At 40.4% G+C, this 19,757-nt stretch overlaps 1 protein-coding gene across 7 annotated transcripts in view; it reads right to left on the minus strand.

Annotated features, from left to right (window-relative positions):
* Positions 1 to 15,267: 15,267 nt before the first annotated feature.
* Positions 15,268 to 19,757, minus strand: part of LOC112465460 (RNA exonuclease 3) — a 29,382-nt gene continuing 24,892 nt past the window's right edge. For all 7 annotated transcript variants that reach the window (XM_025033017.1, XM_025033018.1, XM_025033015.1 and 4 more), the window contains one exon: positions 15,268 to 19,546. In XM_025033017.1, coding sequence (XP_024888785.1) covers positions 17,772 to 19,546 — 1,775 coding nt within the window. In that variant the 3' untranslated portion in view covers positions 15,268 to 17,771. The remainder of the gene's footprint in view (positions 19,547 to 19,757) is intronic.

Below are 19,757 nucleotides of genomic sequence, written 5' to 3' on the forward strand. Positions count from 1 at the left end.
CGTGGTCGCCGGCGAAGAAAAATATTCCGGCCTTGAAAGCCTGGCTCGGCGGTGTCATCGGCGTCACGGCCGTGGCACATTCCCCTTTATTTCGACGCCGTGCGCGCGAATTTAGCCGCGTTAAAAGCTGCACCGGAGAATAATTCGCGGGGCGAGTTTCGGAGAGTCATATGACTCATTGTCGATTCGGGAGAAGAGAACGAGCGCGATCCCAGGGTGATCGGCGCCGAGGCCTCTTTTCGAGCGTGTCCGAAAAGAGATCCCGCATGTGTGCCCGCACTATTCCCAGCTAAACATCAACTAACAGTAACATTATATCAATATTATAATTTCCTACTCAACAATATAGAGGAATGTGCAGATATGACCAAAAGATTGGTTTAGAAATAAGAGAGAAAAATTGGAAAGAATATGGAATGATGAATTAGATAGTGTTAAAGGGGAGGGTTGAAGCAATTATGGAGAGAGAAAGAAACTAGAATAAAGAAGAATAGATGGGATTAAATATTATCACGAATGTATGGATGGTATGAATGAGTTAAGTTACTTTTGTAAGTCAAATTCACTTCTTGGCATAAGCTGAAGTAAATAAAGATTGATTGATTTGTGATTGATACTCAACATTGTAACTTTTATGAACATGTGCTATATTACACTTGTATGTGTAATACAGTGGGAATTATAATATTGATGTAATGTCATTGTTAGTCAGTATATACTTACTGGGTTCTCTTCTCCCCGAGAGCAACGGGGATCACGTTGCTGCTTCAACCAAGATTTTTACCCGAAAAAAGTTCAGGTACTTTGCGGTAAAAATCTCGAACTGAAGGCAACAGCGTGAACCCGGCAAGATTTCTTCGGACGATTATTAAAAATATATAATTACAACTCAAATCTCTCGGCGGACACGAGTGAGTCCGAGAATCTCGCTTCCGCGACGCGAAATCGCGGGACGAATTGACAAGCGGCGCGAATGGAGAAGCAGATGAGATCTTCATGCACGCGTTATGACACGCGGCCGGAGAAAGCGCGATCGCGTCTTTCTATTTGTCATCTCGTTAAGGAGAGCTTCAAGGAGCCGGCCGGCGCCGGCGGTACCGGCCACGATCATCGCCACGGGCCGGATTTAAGCTCGGCTAGAACATAAGTAACTTGTCCCCCTTCGAAAACCACGGCGATAGAAAATACTTGGAACTGGAGATAAACTTCCTGCGGAAGCTCGTCTATGCGGATAGACGCGCGAGAATCTCGCGAACAACAGATAAAGATCGTCGTACCTCGATAAACGCGAAACCGAAAGGAAATTCGTCGACGTGTAGGCACCTTATCTTGCGGCTTTTTTCAACGACAGAGAGAGCTCGTTTGGTCACCGCAATTTGGAGAACAGAGGGGAATAAAAATAGATACAACAAAATCGAATATAAGAAATAAATCTCACGATTTCTTTAAGTTTTAATTATGCGATGTGAGGCAGATACTCATATCTCATTTTATTAATTCATGAAAATCTGACTTCTATTAACACCGTTCAGATCTCACTTCGAATCTTCATATTTATTACGATTTTCTTGCGATTTTACGTGAAATTATCTACGACGAGAGAGAGAGATAAGATTAAAGTAAAGGTCATAAATTTCAGAGTTATTTGAATTTTAATTTATATGTTGCCGTAAAGAATCTTTCGATTCTTTCGGATTCGCTGTCACACAAATAATTAAGGTACGAAAATTTATGGGAGTTTCACTTTATTTTTAAGGCACCATAAATATGTTTCTCTTTCCTTGAATTTGTAAAACGCAAGCATCTAATTTTTCAGCGATTTTTCAACGGTGAATCGTCTATTAATTTCACGATGAGAACTTAAGGGGTTATCATTAACAGGTCTAAAGTTAGGTTGAAATTAACGAAGTTTTATTGCGGGTAAAATTATGTTTTATTAAAAAATGAAAATACATGTCTTGTAGAATAGTCTTCGAAAAATATCTGTCAAAATTTTTCAAAAATATCAAAAATTGAGGTCCTGGGTAGTTATTTTTCCGAAACAGTATTTTGAAAATCTCAAAAGACTATTCTACACAAGACTTGTATTTTCATTTTTTAATATAACATAATTTTACCCATAAAATTCGTTAATTTTGACCTAATTTTAGGCATGTCGAAGGTATATGTAACTCCTTAAAATCGTTTCTCTCCTTTTTCTGACGGGCGATCGAATCCGGCTTAGGGCGATCGTATTCCGGATCGATAAATATTCCGGAGGCGGGACGGGCCGTCAAGGATGATTGGGAAATTTTTTCCAAACGGAAAACGCGCGAGCACGCGGTCCCGCCGCTTTTGTTTGCTGATTGCGACACGCGGCCGCGTCGTCGCCGATCCCGGGGCACCGTCTTCTTCGTCGTTCCCTTTGTGCCGCGAAAGAGAAACGGGAAACGTGGGCCCGCGGCAAAATAATCGGCACGCCACGCCGCGCGCGAGCACGTATACGACCGGATATCAAAATATATTATCCGCGTACGTGTCGTTCGTCATCGATAATTCATTTTCGCCTCTTACGTCGTATTTTCATAGCACAGCGAAACGTGCTGCACGATCGCTACTAATATACCCCGTTCTACGTCCGATTAATTACCCCCAGAAGCGCGAGAGATAACGCAATTGTCGCTTGACGACCCAAGCAAACGCGAAACGAAACATCTCCTCGTTTAGGAAAATTCCTTAATAATACGCATTCAGAAGCGTCTGTTTGAGAATTAGTTCCAATCGCTCCGATTGCTTTCCCGACGATCCTTTTAGATATCACGTCTTTACGTTTTACTCTCTACTTTCATTTTACCCTAATAAAATATGCAGTTCTTGATATCTTTCTCGTAGGATCTCTCTAGATATTACTTTCACGTCGCTTCGTTAAAGTTCATCAAGTTTGGTACGAAAGGTCTTCTTGTTAAACGCGCTGCATTAATTTCAGAATTTTATATACTTCCTCAGATGGAACGTTCCTCGAGGCCTCTTCAAGCCTTATCATGGCAATTGCATTTTCATTATCTCAACGATAGATCAAATGACCCGTTTTCTTTTATATCAAGTTCTTTCTACACGCGAGTAATTTTAATGTATATGAAGAGGAAAAACGTTCAAGATCAATGAGAGATGCAACGAAAAAAATTTCGATTTTTACTTAAAATTTCTGACTTTACTATCTTTACTATCTTTTCTTAACTACAATTGACGAAAAATCTCTGAAAATATGTATTTCGACTTGCACGCATTTCGAAAGTTAAAAGAGCAACAGTAGTAAATGATGAAACATCATGTAATATATCTCATTAATAAAATATTTTGTAAAATATATATATAAATCAAGCATGATAGTAATATAACCATCATGCTACAATAAATGCAATAATTTATATTTCTATGATCTTCAATAAATACAATAATCTATCAAAATATGATTAAAACGGCAATGCGAGTCAGGCGCGGTACGAGGTGCGCAAACAAAAAAGATATATGTATTTTAAAACTAATAAACGTTTCGGCTCTTCTTTTGAGCTATCTTCGGTGTTTAATAAAGACGATGATAATACATTCCTGCTCGACCCGAGGTGGGAGACTCCTTCATTAGAGAGATGTCAAGTTGTGCGAGCTCGGAAACACGAACAAGTGGACATATTTCCACTCAGAATCGGCAGTAGTCACAAAGTTATAAAAATTACATAAAGTCGCACGATTCGGAAATAATTACAGCGAGTATAGAACACGTCAAGTACGTGTGGCGGGTCGAGATGAAATGAGACGTGGATCAACTGGACAATAATTTATATTTCTATGATGCTTTTGTGTCAAAAAGATAGATGTTCTACCCCTGACAGGCCGATTTTTACGGTCATTGCCGCATTAAATGGGTCATTTTTTTCCGACAATTTTCCAACGTCTTAAAGTCAAACGTCTTAAAGTCAACAAATATTTTCATCACATTCACGCACATTATTTTCAAATTTTGAAGTCACTTTCAACAAACGTTTCCATTAATCTTTCAAAAAAAGAAAATGTCGAGAAAAAATATGAAGAAGTCAACCTTTCTCTTTGACTGCCATTGTTACGGGACTTTTCAGAGGAACAAAGACCACCCTGTGGTCACTGTTCACTATTATGAAATGTTTTCGGTACCACCCATGGTTCTCATATTACAAAATGTGTTTGCAAAAAATAAATGTCATCATACATAACTAATTATGACTAACAATGTAAAGTAAAGAAAGAACCATGTAATAGTGTAATATATATTACACTATTCAGCAAAAAATTACTATTTTTCGAGCACAAGAACGAGAAAATCATTTCTTACAGCTTTTTAGTCGCTGAATACAATCCCGTTTGCCAAATTGTTATTTAATCATATATTATATAATATGTGTTGTCATCATATATGTATACAATATGATATAACACAGATAATTTCTAGATAATAACGTAAAGTAAAAAATGCACTATTCAACGCATTATCTGTGAGATATTAATCTTATTTAATCACATTACACAATAATTTCATCATTATGAAATTCCTTACGAATATTCTACTGTGTGATAAAACATACAAAAATCGCTGATAGATAACAATATTAACGTGTCGAACTGTTTCCCTTTTCGCGAGAAACTCGCCGGAATAGGCAAGGATTGCCAGTCAAGTCCGCGAAGTGCAAAATATGTCTATTTTCGGAACTCTCGTCGCTCGTGTCCTCGCGAGTGCGTGCGCTGCGTGCGTAACGCGCTACGCACAAGCGTTTTATCAAGTTCGTCGCCGACGGCCCCTTTGATAAGTTCCAAAGAAGGAAACGGCGCTCACGCCGTCGGACTTTCGTCAGCAATTAATCCGCTAGTCTGATGAAATAGTCTGATCCACGAATATCTTTCTTTTCATCATTCAACTTTAATTACGGCACACGAAAAATTAAAGCAACTGACTTTAAATTCTCTTGAAAAGGAATGTTGTTATAATTGTAACATTTAAAGCTAATCGAACGCGTGTTAAAAGTAATTATATTTGCAATCGATATCTACTTGACAATCATTAATATGTATATTAGCGAGTAAAATCGAAAATTAACTTTTCCTCAATCGTACACTGAGAAAAAAATATTTAGATCCAAAAATATGTTTATTACATGGCTTTTAATAGCTTATTTACTTAACCCTCAAAAGACTCCGTGCTTTTTGGCACCTTAAAAGTACTCCATCGGGTCCTTTTTGCCTTTCGACTTATAAATAATATTAAATATCATTCAAAAAGTTCCGCAAAATTCATGGATATTCTTTGAACTTTCCTCTTTTAAGCTGTGATGTTGGTTTCTAAAATTTTTTTTCTTTAATAGTTTTTTTTTAGTTATTAGCATAAAGAAATTAAAAAAAGTAATTTTTTTTTAAATTCATAATAAATATAAAAAATGAGTTTCAGGCTCAAAAAAATATAAAAAAAGATATTCAAAATCGTATTTTTCGGGTGAACGAAAACGACCCGACGGAGTCCTTCGAGGGTTAATATAAATATTAAGTAAATAAACTGTTAAGAGCTATCTAATAAATATTTTTTTAGATCTAAATTTTCTTTCTCAGTGTATTATTCTTCACATTGACGGATGATAATTTTAGAAAAGGCATATATTAATTTTAATATCCATTTGTTATCTGCCACGAAACTCCTCGTGAAAAATGGCAAAGCGTGCAAAAACATTCTGACATTTTAAGAATCGGAATTTCTAATCAGCGCTTACGTTATAAAAATTTCATTAAATCGACGATCGAACGCGATCGGATGTACGCATTAATTGGCCGGGTTCGCTAGCAGCTGCGAGCGGGATCGGCGCGCGCGAAAGGAGGCCAGGTGTGGCGGATGAACAATGCGATTTATCTCGCACTTGCAAGTTCAATGCTGATTACTCATCCCGCGCGCCTCGCGCGCGCATCAGACGTCTGGATTATGATTATCATCCTCTCACGGCACACTTTCTAAATGCCCGGCGATGCCCGCGGCCCCCCCTCGAGACTCCGAATCGCGAGCCCGGAACGTGCTCGGGATCGCGCGGCTGCAACCGAAGCCTAAAAATCGAGCACGGATTGGAGCGACGTATCTAGAGCGCCGGGCAAATTCAGATTCAATGGACATCACGACGAGGTCCACTTGGAAGAAAGAGGGAATTTAAACGTAAAATATAAAATCCCGTTACCTCTATTCTCTATATATACAAGTCGAGTCGCGTCTTCGAGTATCAATGGCTCGCGAGCTCAAGAAGGGAGTGTCGTTATCAAGGAAGAACCGGCTTTCAACTTGGATCAAAATTTATCGCGACGCGATATGCGTCAAACAAGCCTTGCTTAATCAATTCTAATAAAACGTGAGTTCGCAAACATTTGACGTAATCAATTCGCCGTGGCGATCTAGAATCTAGATCGCTTCCAATGAAATCGTAGGCAAGCGTTGCTGCTTACGAGAGTCATCTGTTATCAATAAGAATACTTCGAAATCAGACGATGGCTTTTTAGAGATCTTTTTAATACGTTTGATCTATATGAATCGGATTGCACGTAATCAAACGCGGAGATACAAATATCAGCCACGATATGCATAATAACTTATCACGCGACAAAAAAATATCATATGAAGCAAGATGCTCAGTTGCGCTTGTAGATAAGCCGATGAACGTTTACTTGAACGATATCGGGAAAGCCCCGTAAAATCGATCGAATCGCTATGCCGAATCGTGCAAACTTCTTTCTACATTTTTAACACGTGTTATACGCTCAGATCGATCAATCACGTTCATCAGACGATTTCGCGATAGTAAAGCCTAATTTAGCGACGGGATTAGTCACGTGTCGTTACATAAAAGAAATTATCCTTCGTTTAAGTTACAGCTGAAGCTAAATTGAGACGCGCTAACAAAGCCAATATGGTGTACCAATCGCGGCGTTGTTTATTAGCCCACTTTCTGCCTGTTGTCATGCGCGTCGCGTGACGTGGTCGGTCTTAAATCTGAGATTAGTCAGGAATCGCGTGCTTTCTTTTAATTGAAGCAAATTGTATCGAAATTGAGTCCCGGGATTAATTTATTAAAGTCAAGATTCAAATTCGGAATATATCGCGTTTCCTGATTTAGCCTGAATCAGGAGGCGGGAGGGACACTAGGACGTCCAACCGGTCCAAGGTGGAGTATCGTTGACTTAGCGTGAACGCGAAGAGAAAGTTTAACGCCTCCGCGTCACGTCCTTCTTCTCTTTGCCACGGGACTCGCCGCGGTCCTTTCTATCGCGGAAAATAAAATGTGCTCGTCGAGAAAAAGAGAAAGAGAGAGAGAGAGAGAGAGAGAGAGAGAGAGAGAGAGATGACGCTGAAAGAAAGTTGTTGCATCGTTATCGCACCACAGTGGTTTTCACCTTCGTAGCTTGGCCGGTCCTGATAAAGTCTAAGCTCATTAACGCCGAAATAACGAGCTTCAAATCATATTGCTGTACGTATTGTATTTTATATCATGTTATATTTTATCGTCTAAACAAAACATTAATTAATTATTATATTAATATCGCGTTATAAATAAAGAAAAGCAAATATAATTACAAAATACATCAAAATCATGATGTATTTTTTATCTTCTTAATATAATCTGTCTGAGATATACTGTATTAATATTTCAATTTTACGAAACAGAATAATTTGGCTACCTAAAATGCAAATAAAAAAAAAGCTGTTGAGTTCCCGAATTATATTTGCAATAATATTATTTATCCTACGCGCTACGCATTTCGCAATTTTTCGTTCGTGTAGTAAAAATTTGTAGTTCCAGATGATTCCGAAAGTTTTGTGATTCATCGAATAAGACAGAAAAATAGCAATGATATTTTTAGAAATTGGGAGACAAGTGTAAATAAAATTTGCATAGGTCTCGAGGAGGATCTACGATTGAACGATACTCTAAAAACTGATATTCATGGGAAATCCGCCCTACTCGATCAAAACAAATACATTTGTGCAAATTTGGAGAACAAACGTTGCGCCATTGCTTAATACTTCACTCCATGTATTAGCGTACGCTTAAGTACCGTCGTTAACAAACAAACAGTCGGCTGACGAGCATATACACGCCGCCGATTTTATTGAGCAATAAACACAGAGGCCAGCGTACGTCGTTTAAAAGGACGCATACGCGACGATCGATGACGATGACTTGCTGCACCATGTGGCATTATGCAATTTATGCCAATTTCGACAGTTTGGTCTATAACAAACAAGCCTGCGCATATTACTTTTTAATGAAATTCCAGATCCTCGATAACGAACGTCGTAAACACTCGCTGTTGTTCATTAATTCGTCATTATTATTGATATAAAATATAAATAAATTATCAACTATGAATATAAACTATGAATAATACGTGTGTTTGTGCGCGATTGCGTCAATGTGACGCACTATCGCGTTTTAAAATGCAACGCAATCGAGATACAGCGATCATAAAAAAGCAGCATTATCCTTAACGCAATAATTGATATGTATATCAAACATGTCATTAGACTCGTGAAAATGTCAACAAATTAATAAACAGCTATGCGAGTCAGGCGCGGTACGTGGTGCGCAAATAATCGGCGCGCAGTTTATCAAGTTGTAATTCGTTACTTCTGTAACTATTATTAATTTCTTTACTTGCGCACCACGTACCGCGCCTGACTCGTATAGCTGTTTATTAATTTGTTGATATGTATATATACATCGGAAGTAATTAGAAAATAAGCTTTATCTTTTACCGCATTGAACCAAATGTATAGTTGCGGTATAGCTTGCTACGTTAAAAGGAAAAGGGAAAGTATTTATCGAATTTACGTAGGCACAGCCGCATTTTATATTACGATATTGTTGTGATTTCCTCTCCACGTTTGTACCGCCATTCCGCTGTTTAGTACCTGCTGTTTAGTATTTTATTATGTTTCGCAACGCTTTCTAAATCCGACTTTATTCATTTATTCCGAAGCAGTCCGGACGTTTTCAATTAGCAAACTTCATCGACTAGAAAATGAAGAATAACAATAAGTTAGATGATAGCTTTTTCCACAATATTTATGTAATTAAGAAAAGCCTAGACTTCCTAAGATTGATGGGTGGACGTCTTTCGGATCCCATAGAGACCGTCAGATAGTTACGAAATTTTTATGATTCATGTCGCCGCGCGACGTGTTCGTACGATTAACGGGAGAAAAAAAAGCATCGGGTATCTAATCGAATCTCAACTCTCGCATGACGACAGACTGGATGTGTATTCCCAACATATCGCTCATTTCGTCCACGCAAGATCCTCGCGGCCGATCGTTCACCTCGAATCTCCGTATCTCGGGGGCAAATTCAATCAAGTTGAACGGCCCGACGGCCGCTCATACGGAGACCGTTAATAAGAGGCGACCGTGAAAGATAAATTTAAAACGACCGACGTCCATGACCCGCGTAAAAATCTCCCGCGGCCGTCAGCTGGTGAGCATTGAACGCGCGCATTAATAAGTCGACGACCAACGTGTCCACATCTTTTTTCGCCGTTTTTATGAAATATGTTTCTTTTTTTTTTAAGCTGTTTTATCCTGAAAAATGTACAATATTACAGCGAATTTTGGCATTAAGGCTCCTATTCACTCTATCTCACTATATTATCTCAGATTGTGACGTCAGAAGCGAGAAAATATATAATAAAAATTCTTGCAAAATATATTAAAATGGAAATGTGTTTTCATAAAACAACATTTACGATAGAACCGACTTATAAAATATACAGAAAACTCGCCTTTTGTTTCGTTAATTAATAAATAATCATATATATCTGAAAAATGAATTATGCATAATCAAAATAAAATAAGCTATGTTATAGAGAAATAAATATAATTTAATTCTTCCCCGAAACCAAAAGATAGTTTTCGGTATATTTTACGAGTCGATTCTATCGATTGTAAGTGTTGCTTTATTGAAACATATATTTCCATTTTAATACATTTAGCAAGAACTTTTACCGTATATTTTTCGCTTCTGACGTCACAATCTGAGATAGTAGTGGTGAGTGAACAGGAGCCTCTTAAATAAAACATAACTCTTGTGATGTTTTATATTATACATATATGTATTTTGTGCTTGTTTCTTAAACGTATTCGATAATATGCAACGCGTTCTTATTTCTAGACGGTAATTTTCCGATTATTCCGCTTTTCGACAAAAACAGATATAGATATAGATACCGATGAATAGCTCTTCGAATAAGTACGCTTACAGATGATCGCCAATTGACGTACATTATTGGTATATAACTATGAAAAGAGATTTTGAATAAATGTCAGACCTTTTATAGTTATGTAAAGATATGTTAACAGTCAAGCCGAGGGTCTCGCGATTGTATCTGGGGGAAACCGATTACCAATTCCCTCGACGGAATAACCGCCGGTAAGTCAAAGGTCAGGCTCAACGTGCCTAGCGAATATATTTCGACATATGATCGCTTTAGAAATATCCACGACACCTTGATCTTGCCCGTGGCGTGCAAGGAAAACGTCTTTGCTAAATCGATGACATAGCTTCGATCGTGATCGGCATATATTCCCGATCGCATAAGAAAGCGAGAGGTCAATTAAGAATATCAATTAAGGATGCATTCAAAATCGACCACCGAAAACCTTGTTCCTTCCACGTTGAAAGTTTCTCGATAAAAACTTTCACGGTTTAAAATGTTTTTCTGTATTTATTCATTGGTGTCATCGTGCAAAGTACATTTATTCACATTTCAGAAAGTATTAGAAAAAAAATATGAAGAAGGACTTGAGTCTCTTTCTGGGTGCTCTCTCTTTCATCAGTATTCAAAAAGAAATTTTTTTTTCTATTCAAGTTTAAGTTTTCTAACTTGTCTTATTTCTAGCCACGTGGCACTACATTACTTCTTCTTTTTTCTTCTTCTTTTTTTACTTCGACTCAACGTTTGTGAAGAGAAAGTGCGTGACTGCTGAAGAGATAGTATACATTATATATATCAAACGTCGTTCGTGACTTCGTATCGTCGGGGATCGCTTAGCAATTCCGTTCTCTAAACATAGCAAACGTCGATATCAGGCTGACTTTAGTTGTATACCGATCGCGAACCGAACATAGAAATTGCGTCTCTTGGATACTTATTTTGCTCTTTTTTAAGGATTAGAACCATAACTGACCTGGACATCGTCCAGATTTCCTTTAATTGATTCCAGACACGCGCAGAAAGCGTGTCGAGTTAAAGTTTTTATCCCGATATAAAGTTCTCAAGAATTTGTTGTAAAACTGGCTGGTATGAAGATAGGAACGCTTTGTTATTTCTTAGTCATGCGATATTGCTAAATACGCAATTGCGAATATAATTACTGATTGTTTAACTACTAAGCGAATTTTCCGACTCGTTGTCAAGAAGCACAATAACGATAAGACCCACCTAATGCAGAAAATAATGCGAAAAATAAATTATGTATCGTAGTAAATTGCGCAGTCGACGAAACATTTTAAATATAGATATACATGAACGATCGTTAACGTTACAATGTTCGTAGAAATCAACAGTTTTTCTCTGTTCAGCGAGTTCGAAAAATAAAATTTCGAGAAACTTTAAAATAAAGTAAGAAAATATCGCAATTTTGAAATTGACAGAGAAGAATTAACAAAAACAGAGAAATAAAACTCTCATTACTCCGCCAGAGAGAATCTCCATATTATTCCGTCCTTGAAAAAATAAGTAGCGGCGAGATGATATATTACGAAATCCTTTGGAGAAGATTTATTACGATTAGGTAACGCTTTCGATTTTCCAGACTATGGCTCTATCGCCGATTTCTCCCCGCGGCTTCTTATTCTTTTCTTTAATTCAATGTAGGCGCGGGCATCCCAGTATAAGTAAGAAACATTGAGAAATATTTCAACTACATTTAATTAACGTTTCTACAATCTAGTTGAAATGTTCCTTGATGTTTCTTGCTTACTGGGATTGCATCAACGGGAAGTATTTGTCAATCTAAATCTATAAAATGGGATACATCACGAGATGTAGGATTCTCGTTAAAATACCAGCACCGTTAATAAAAATAGATTTATTGTCATTACCGCTATATTCTTAAGCTAAGTATTATTCTAATGTGATATCGCGTATCGCGGACTCCCGCGAATCGGCCATTCGCAAACAAGGCTGCTAATCGTCTGATAACAATAATCTGATCAGCATACTCGGCGCAATAACGATTGTTACCTTTCTGCCTTTGGATTCAAATACGTCCCAACCTAATTCCTTATCTAATCTAGCCTGCGAACAAGCCGCAAAGTACATCCGTACTAAAATCGCGCCGGTTGTTTATAAACTCAATAAACCTATCGCAGCATATTCCGAGCTATCGCGGAGCGGAATTTCCGGGGGTCGCGCTTCCGTAAATCGCACTTACAATTAGATTCACAAATAGATGATATACTATCGATGGAACTAGACGAGCAGAAAAAAGATCGAGATTCAATCGGAAAGGACAACTATGAATAATCAAAAGTAAAATAAGCGGAACCGTCTATTACGTTGCAAATGAAAAAAAGACTGGAGGAAATCAGAGCATCATAATGTCTCTATAGTCGAGACTGTCTGGGGCATATCATTAACATGTGATTGCCACGACGGTCATCCATTAACGCCTGATTTTTCAATGACTATTTTCAATCGAGGTCATTGGGTGACCGGCCCCCGCAATTCTTTTAAACGTTTATAAAAGTTAATGTCATCTGGTATAAAATTTGGATGATATAGGCGGCTAGATAACAATGTAAAATTAAAAAATGCGCTATTCAACGCATTACTCATAAGAACATAATCCTACACGATATTTTAACATTATATCATTATATATTTATGAAAATTCTACTGTGCGTACCAGTAAGACGTACAAATCTCACTCGGCAGACGTGTTAAGTTAAATAACCATCAAAACAAGCACTGGTGAGGTAAAGAGAAATTTTGCGAGAACCGCACTATAGTGCACCAGAGACCAATATTCGTTTAAAAAATATTGTCTTCAAAATTGGGGCAGGGATGAATTGGAGACGTCGTATCCGAGTCTCCTTCTCAATATTTCTGGCGATGAAAACGGTGATCTCCGACAAACTAACGTTGCAATTTCGTGCTCGACGAACAATTCAGAAATAAAGCACGTGAGGAACGAGAGCACTTGATCAAATCTCGTAGACGTTAATTCGGCTGACGCATGTGGGATCAACGCGACTGTTCGCCTTCTTCTTTTAAGTGCCCCCCTCCCTCTCTCAAGGCCTAAAAATCCAAGGCACAAAACGGTTTGCCTAAACTCTGTCCGAAGGCCTCCAGTACCAACACCCACCGAATCATCATTATCTCAGCGAAGAGCCTCATTTAACGGTTGCTGTCCATATAACGGTTTCTCTCTTCTCTCTTCCCCCGCTCGCCGTCGTTTTCTCCTTGGTAACGTTATTGCGTAACCTCCTTTATGCATACACATCGTACATTTTTTTTTTTTTTAATACAACCGACCAGCAGTATATCTGACGACATTATAACTAAGTACCAGGTGAAAAAGAAAACGCAGCCGAGGCCTGCAAGAGTTTTTTATGTCTATCGCGTGCGTAACGGGAACACGGAAGAGAAGGAAAAATGCTAATCCGGCGAGACTTGAATCTTATCTTTTTATCAGAAACTTCAGGAGCTGCGTCATCATTTATACGACGAATATATATTTATTTATTAACTCGTTCGATTAATCTTCGTTCTTTCAGAAAAAATATCGTTGACTAATTTTTCGCTTATCGTGCCCGTCGCGTTTGGCATCAGTCTAAAGATCTCGAGGCGGCTCGAGACGTTGAAAAGCGTTTGCCAGACACGCGCGTGCAGCAACCGGGGTCCGGAGGGAACTGACACGACGTGAAAATTTATCACGGGTCACGCGTCACAGCTGTGCCAACGATACAGTCATCGACGTGTTTATCGATGAGCGCGTTGCACCTCGCCGCGCCGATCCGATCGTAATCGCCACGTGCTTCGGACAGGATGATATTTCGCGACGCGTAAATACACATGGTCGAAGTTCATCCGGCGCGACGCTACGCGCCACGCACCACGCACCTCGTGCGTATAGCGGAAACGCGCACGCCTGTCAATATTTACGGCCGTTGGTTTGACTGGACTTTGACTGACGATAGAAGGCAACCACATAGGTACGCTTTTTAATGACGCGCGAGTCCACTTTCGGCACATTTGGACGAGTGCCGCCGAAATTCCGACCATAATGTCGTAAACATTGCTGTTTCAACGCGAAATAATTATTCCGACAAATAATTCGACGGTGTTTCACAGCGTATTTTGATAACAATTTTTTTTCTCGGCATCGATGTAAACAAGCTGGCAAAAAGCGCGACGATACATTCTTTACTCGTCCTTCCTCCGATCTTTCTTTCTCGTCCGTGAAAAAAATTGACACTGATTAACAGCACAGTGCAAAGCTGTCGGCATCGTCGAAACCGAGGAATGTCTGTACCCAGGACGGCGCGGACAGGTAGCCTCGCAATGCACTTTTGAACAAACGCATCGCTATTTACAGGACGGTACACGTTGCTCGTAAAAACGTCGTCGTAATGCCGTGGGATGGGATGGGTGCAAGAAGGAGAGGACCTCGGACTTTCCACGTGAAAAATACCGCCACTTTCCAACGATTTCATTCGCAGCACGACGTCGCGAAAAAGACGAAGAGACACCTTCGAGCCTCTGAGAATCCGGCGATTACTGTAATATTTCACGTTTAGACCAGAAGTCGGCAAATTAAGTACGGCCCGCGTGTTCTCGTATACGATCTTAAATAATCGAAAGAAAGAATAAAAGAAGAATATCTCGTGACAAGTAAAAATTATACAAAAATTATATAATTCAAATTTTAGTGCCTCCTTTAGGCCGCAAAGCATATTTAAATACAAGAAGGCTCATAAGATTAATAAATCATTTAAATTACAAAGAGCTCAGAGTTGCACAGGATGTTCATGTCGATAATAATATTTCTGTGAGAATTTTTATATACTTATTCTAAGTGAACTGCGCGCCGAATATTTTTTGGTCCTAAAATATTAATTACCTTAGCCGTTTATAGAAAAAGTTTGCCGACTCCTAATTTAAAGCGAGACGCATTGGGAGCGGGGAAGAGATATTCCAAATAAAAGCAAACACAAAAAAAACACTGCTACATATATTTCATAATCAACATATATTTATGTTCAGAACTGTATATGACAATGCCTTTAATCCTGAAAAAAGCGTTCGTTGGACACTCCTCCCGTATTTTGCGGGACACTTTTCGTTGCTATGCGAAAGTCTTAAAAGATTGCGCTGTTTTAAGACTTGAGTATACCACTGGAAGAACCGAAGAAAGTAAGCGTTGAAATTTGAAATGATCAAATTTCACTCGTTTAGGTTGAGTGTCCAATCGGCCGGCCTGACCCGCAAGTTAACAATCTTGTGACTTTCAGGGTTAAACATAGTACAGTCGGGATTACTGATAAAATCATAACGCGCGCGCTACGTGTTTTACTGTGCGATAAGTGTGATTCTGCACGGAATCTGTAGTGGATAGTGAGATCATAATCACCTGGCGCGAGTGCGCGCCTCGTACCTCCTTGCTTCACTTTTCGTCATTCAATCGCTTCAATTGTCCGTCAAGCCTTAAGATTTATCGATGGCGATGAGTAAAAACTTACTGACTTCGGTTTTTTTTCCCTAACTGCTGTTTCTCCGCTAGCTTTCAAGATTCGCGAAATTCGCTTCGCAGTTCCGTTTCCACGTTGAAATTCAAGGAAAGAAAGAAACGAAGCGCGCTGAGAGTAACTTTACTCATCGCTAACGCTAATCAATCGGTGTAAAATTACGGTACGCGAGAATAGAAAAATATATATAAATATATATATTATACAAGGTAATACTATCGTTATACAAAATCCGTTGGGTCTCCACGTTACAGGCGCGATATTTACATTTAAATATTACATTCGTTATCACTATAGACAGACGATTCTGCCGTTATATGATCGTTAACTGACAATGAGGGATGATTACGGGCGATGGGGCATGAAGATTGTCGATAAAAGCGCTAGGCAGTCTCTCTCATGAAAATATTATACGTATATATGTCTATTGTTATACGCAGTCGATCGTTATGAGAACTCACCGTGTTCACATCGAAAATTGATAAGAAGCTACGCGCGTGTATCGTACACGTGGCGTAATAACAGTACGTGGCTCGCGAACTTTGTTTGCCGGAACATCGCCACTTGGTAGCACGTATAAAGAGAAAACCTTGCGGATGATAACGCCCGGGATATCAACTTGACGCGTAATTCCTCGCGTCTATTCGCACAAGAATGCAATTCAATTAATAAATAATCGATCACGCGAGTATGCATAAGCACGTGCGGAAAAATGCCACTTTTTAATAAGTTTCTTGTTAACGTTCAATGTTTTAATAAATTATTAACAGCGCGATTAAACGCAACGAGAATAATTTTAATCAGCGAATGAAACTAATTAATTAATCAATTTAAATTAATTAAGCTGTGAAACCAACGAGTTCAGCATTTTTCTTTTGCCTTTTGTAGTTGGCGAGCCACGTTAACGAATACTCGACGTCACGATGTTGTTCAAGAAAAATCCATGGTCATCTCGAGCGGAAATTAATGCGGATCGTCGGTGAAAATCAAACAAGAGGCACTTACCAGCATCATTGACGCCGCTCGTCCTCCTCGCGGGGAAAAAAAATGGTGATATTGAATAATTGATTGAAATTGAATGAAATATGCGTGATGTCGGGATGGGATATGCATGACAGGATGGATGTGAAGTGATACATTATACTGAATAACGAAGACATACGTATCCATGTTAAATACGTAGATTTTCACGAATAGGTATACATATTTTTGCGAGTACAAAATTGCGATCCAAGGATGATATAATATGTACAAAGTATAAAACGCTATGAAAATTACGTATATACAATACAAAACACATACGGATATATTTAAAAAATGCACATCGGAGAAAGGTGAAATTCAAAGAAGCTCTCCGATTAATTAGTCGAACTGCAATTAATTGTCTGAAAATATAATTAGGACTCAATCATTAGTCGATCGTCGTTCAATTCGAAAGTAAAATAGTAAGTTCGAGATAAAGTTTTTAAGTAAATATCAGATCGATAGTCAGGTAAAAGCGTAGTACACATAGCGTAGCAGTGTAGACATAGCGTAGAATAGTGTGAAAAGAAAGTATAAAGAATAATGAAGAAAATAGTATAGATTTAAAGTCTTCGAAAAATGTTCGACTGCGCGTAGTCAATGTAAACTTCTCCGTGATGATCGTCAATTATCTCTCCGCGCTGTACGTTACACGTCTGTGTTATGTATTGTGTGCGTGATTATACAATCGTCATCCGTTTATCATTAGAAACAAAAAACGCGGACGCAGGAACGCACGTGAGGAACGCATTGCACTATATATATAATATCACAGATTTCACCCCTGGAAATGAACACTATAGGAAAAGGCGCGGTCCACCCTTAGTTTATACAAATCATTTCGATGACACGCGCTTCCCATCGCGACATAATCTCACCGCGAGTCACCTTCTGTCAAATAAGTCCTTTCTTTCACGCAGTAACGAGTCCTTTTTCTCGAGGTGACGATTTTATCTACCGATCTATCTACCAGACGAGAGTGCCCTGCCACTCGTACTGGGCCTTTCGGAACACCAGATCCATGACGACCCGCGCGTCCTCGATGGAGTTGTGCGTCTCCTCCTGTATCTTCCGGTTGAGCACCCTGCGCGCCAGAGTCTTGAGGCCGTTGCGATACGGCAGGCCGAGGTAATGCGGGAACATCACGCTGGTGTCGACCACGTTCGTGTGGATCATGCGCAGCGCCCTGAGGTCGTTCGCGAGACCGTGACCCATAAGAATCGTCTCGGCGTGGATAAATTTGAGGAGATCGTTCTGCACCTCTCGCAGAGTCTTGGTGACGTTCAACAAATCCTCCTCCGTGATGCCGCTGAACTTGGTGTTGTAGTCAATTACCTCGGAGCTCGGCTTCACGAGCGTGTCGTATACGATCTGGCCGTACAAATTGACGAGGGTCACTCGGGCGAGCTCCAGTCCCCGCCGCGTGTAGCACATCTCGCAGTCCATCGCGTAGACGCCGTAGTTGTTGTCGTGCAGGTACACCGGGGACGGCATGGTGCGCACGTAATTCGCGAAGGGCCCGTTGATCCCGGGGACAAGGCCGGTCCATACGTGCGTCTTCCACTCGGCGCAGCCGCGCGAGAATCCATCCTGATTGCAGCACGTGTAATACCAGCTGTCGTTGGTCATGCGGTTGTACTGCTTGCCCCAATGGTAGACGCAACGTTCCGCGCCCAGATATTCGCCGCTCTGATCGACGTAGATCGTCTTTTGGCACCTGACGCACGTCCTCTTCAATGACCCCGTATTGCCGCCCACGCCGGATTCTTTCTTGTCCGGACTCTTCTCGCTGTCGGAACTGCTCTCGCTGTTGCAGTTCCTCACTTTGTTGCCGTGTCTCTTCTCGTCGAGACACATCTCGTCGTCGGAACTATTTTTGCTGCTGGAGCTGTCCTTTCTGTTGCAGCTCCTTTTGTGCTCGGAGCACTTCTTGCTCTCCGGGCTTTTCTCACCGGCGGAATTGCTCCCGCTGTCGCAGCTCTTCCAGCTTTCCGAGCTGTTGCTGTCGCTCGGGCTTCTCTCACTGTCGGAGCTGCTTTCGCTGTCGCAGCTCTTCTCGTTTCCGGAGCTGCTCTTGTCGTCCGAGCTCGTCTCGTTGTCAGAGCCGCTCTCGCTGTCGCGTCTCTTCTCGTTTCCCGAGCCGTTTCTGCACTCCGAGCTTCTCTCTTTGTCGGGACGGTTTTCGCGGTCGAGATTCTTCTCGTTGTCGGACGAGCTCTCCTGCTCGGAATTGTCCGACGAACTGGAATTGCTGTATTGTCCGCTGTCACTCTCGATCTTGGGGCCCGACGGATACTTGACATTGTTTATTATCGCGTGACCGGGTGAGAGAGATGACGGAACGGGATAACCATGCTCCAACAATTCCTTCTGCGACAGCGTGTACTTGTTTATCGTCGATGCCAGGAAGGTGGGCACATCGCTCGGAAACATCGTCTGCCACTGGCTCTCGTCCGGGATGTCGTCATTGCTGGACGTGTCGCTGGTCAACACCTCGTGCGACAAAGGCTCCTCTGACACCGTACCGTGCTGAGAAGACAACCGCGAAGACCCCCGACTCCTGCTCCTGGACGCTCTTCTCGTTTCCTTATCCTCGCGACGTCCGGAGCTCCGCGATTCCGTGCATTCGCGGACATTCGTCGTTTGCAGCGACGCCGATGCCTTCTTCTTGGACTCGTTTTTCTTATACATATACTGCCCGGCGGACTGGACATGCTTTCTCGTCTCTCGCAAGTTCTCATCTTTATTTCATAGGGACAAACAAATATATACGTAAGTTACTCGACCTATCAAGATCTACATTGCTAAAGATGTCCACACACACACACGACACGCGCATGCAAATCTTCTGACCCTTCTGACTTTTCTCTTTCTTTCTTTCTTTCTTTCTTTCTTTCTTTCTTTATCTAATTAATGAAGGGATCTATGTTAATATGCGGTACAGGAAAAATG

The sequence above is a fragment of the Temnothorax curvispinosus genome, unplaced genomic scaffold, assembly GCF_003070985.1.
Source record: "Temnothorax curvispinosus isolate PA1 unplaced genomic scaffold, ASM307098v1 QBEX01015206.1, whole genome shotgun sequence".
NCBI lineage: Eukaryota > Metazoa > Arthropoda > Insecta > Hymenoptera > Formicidae > Temnothorax > Temnothorax curvispinosus.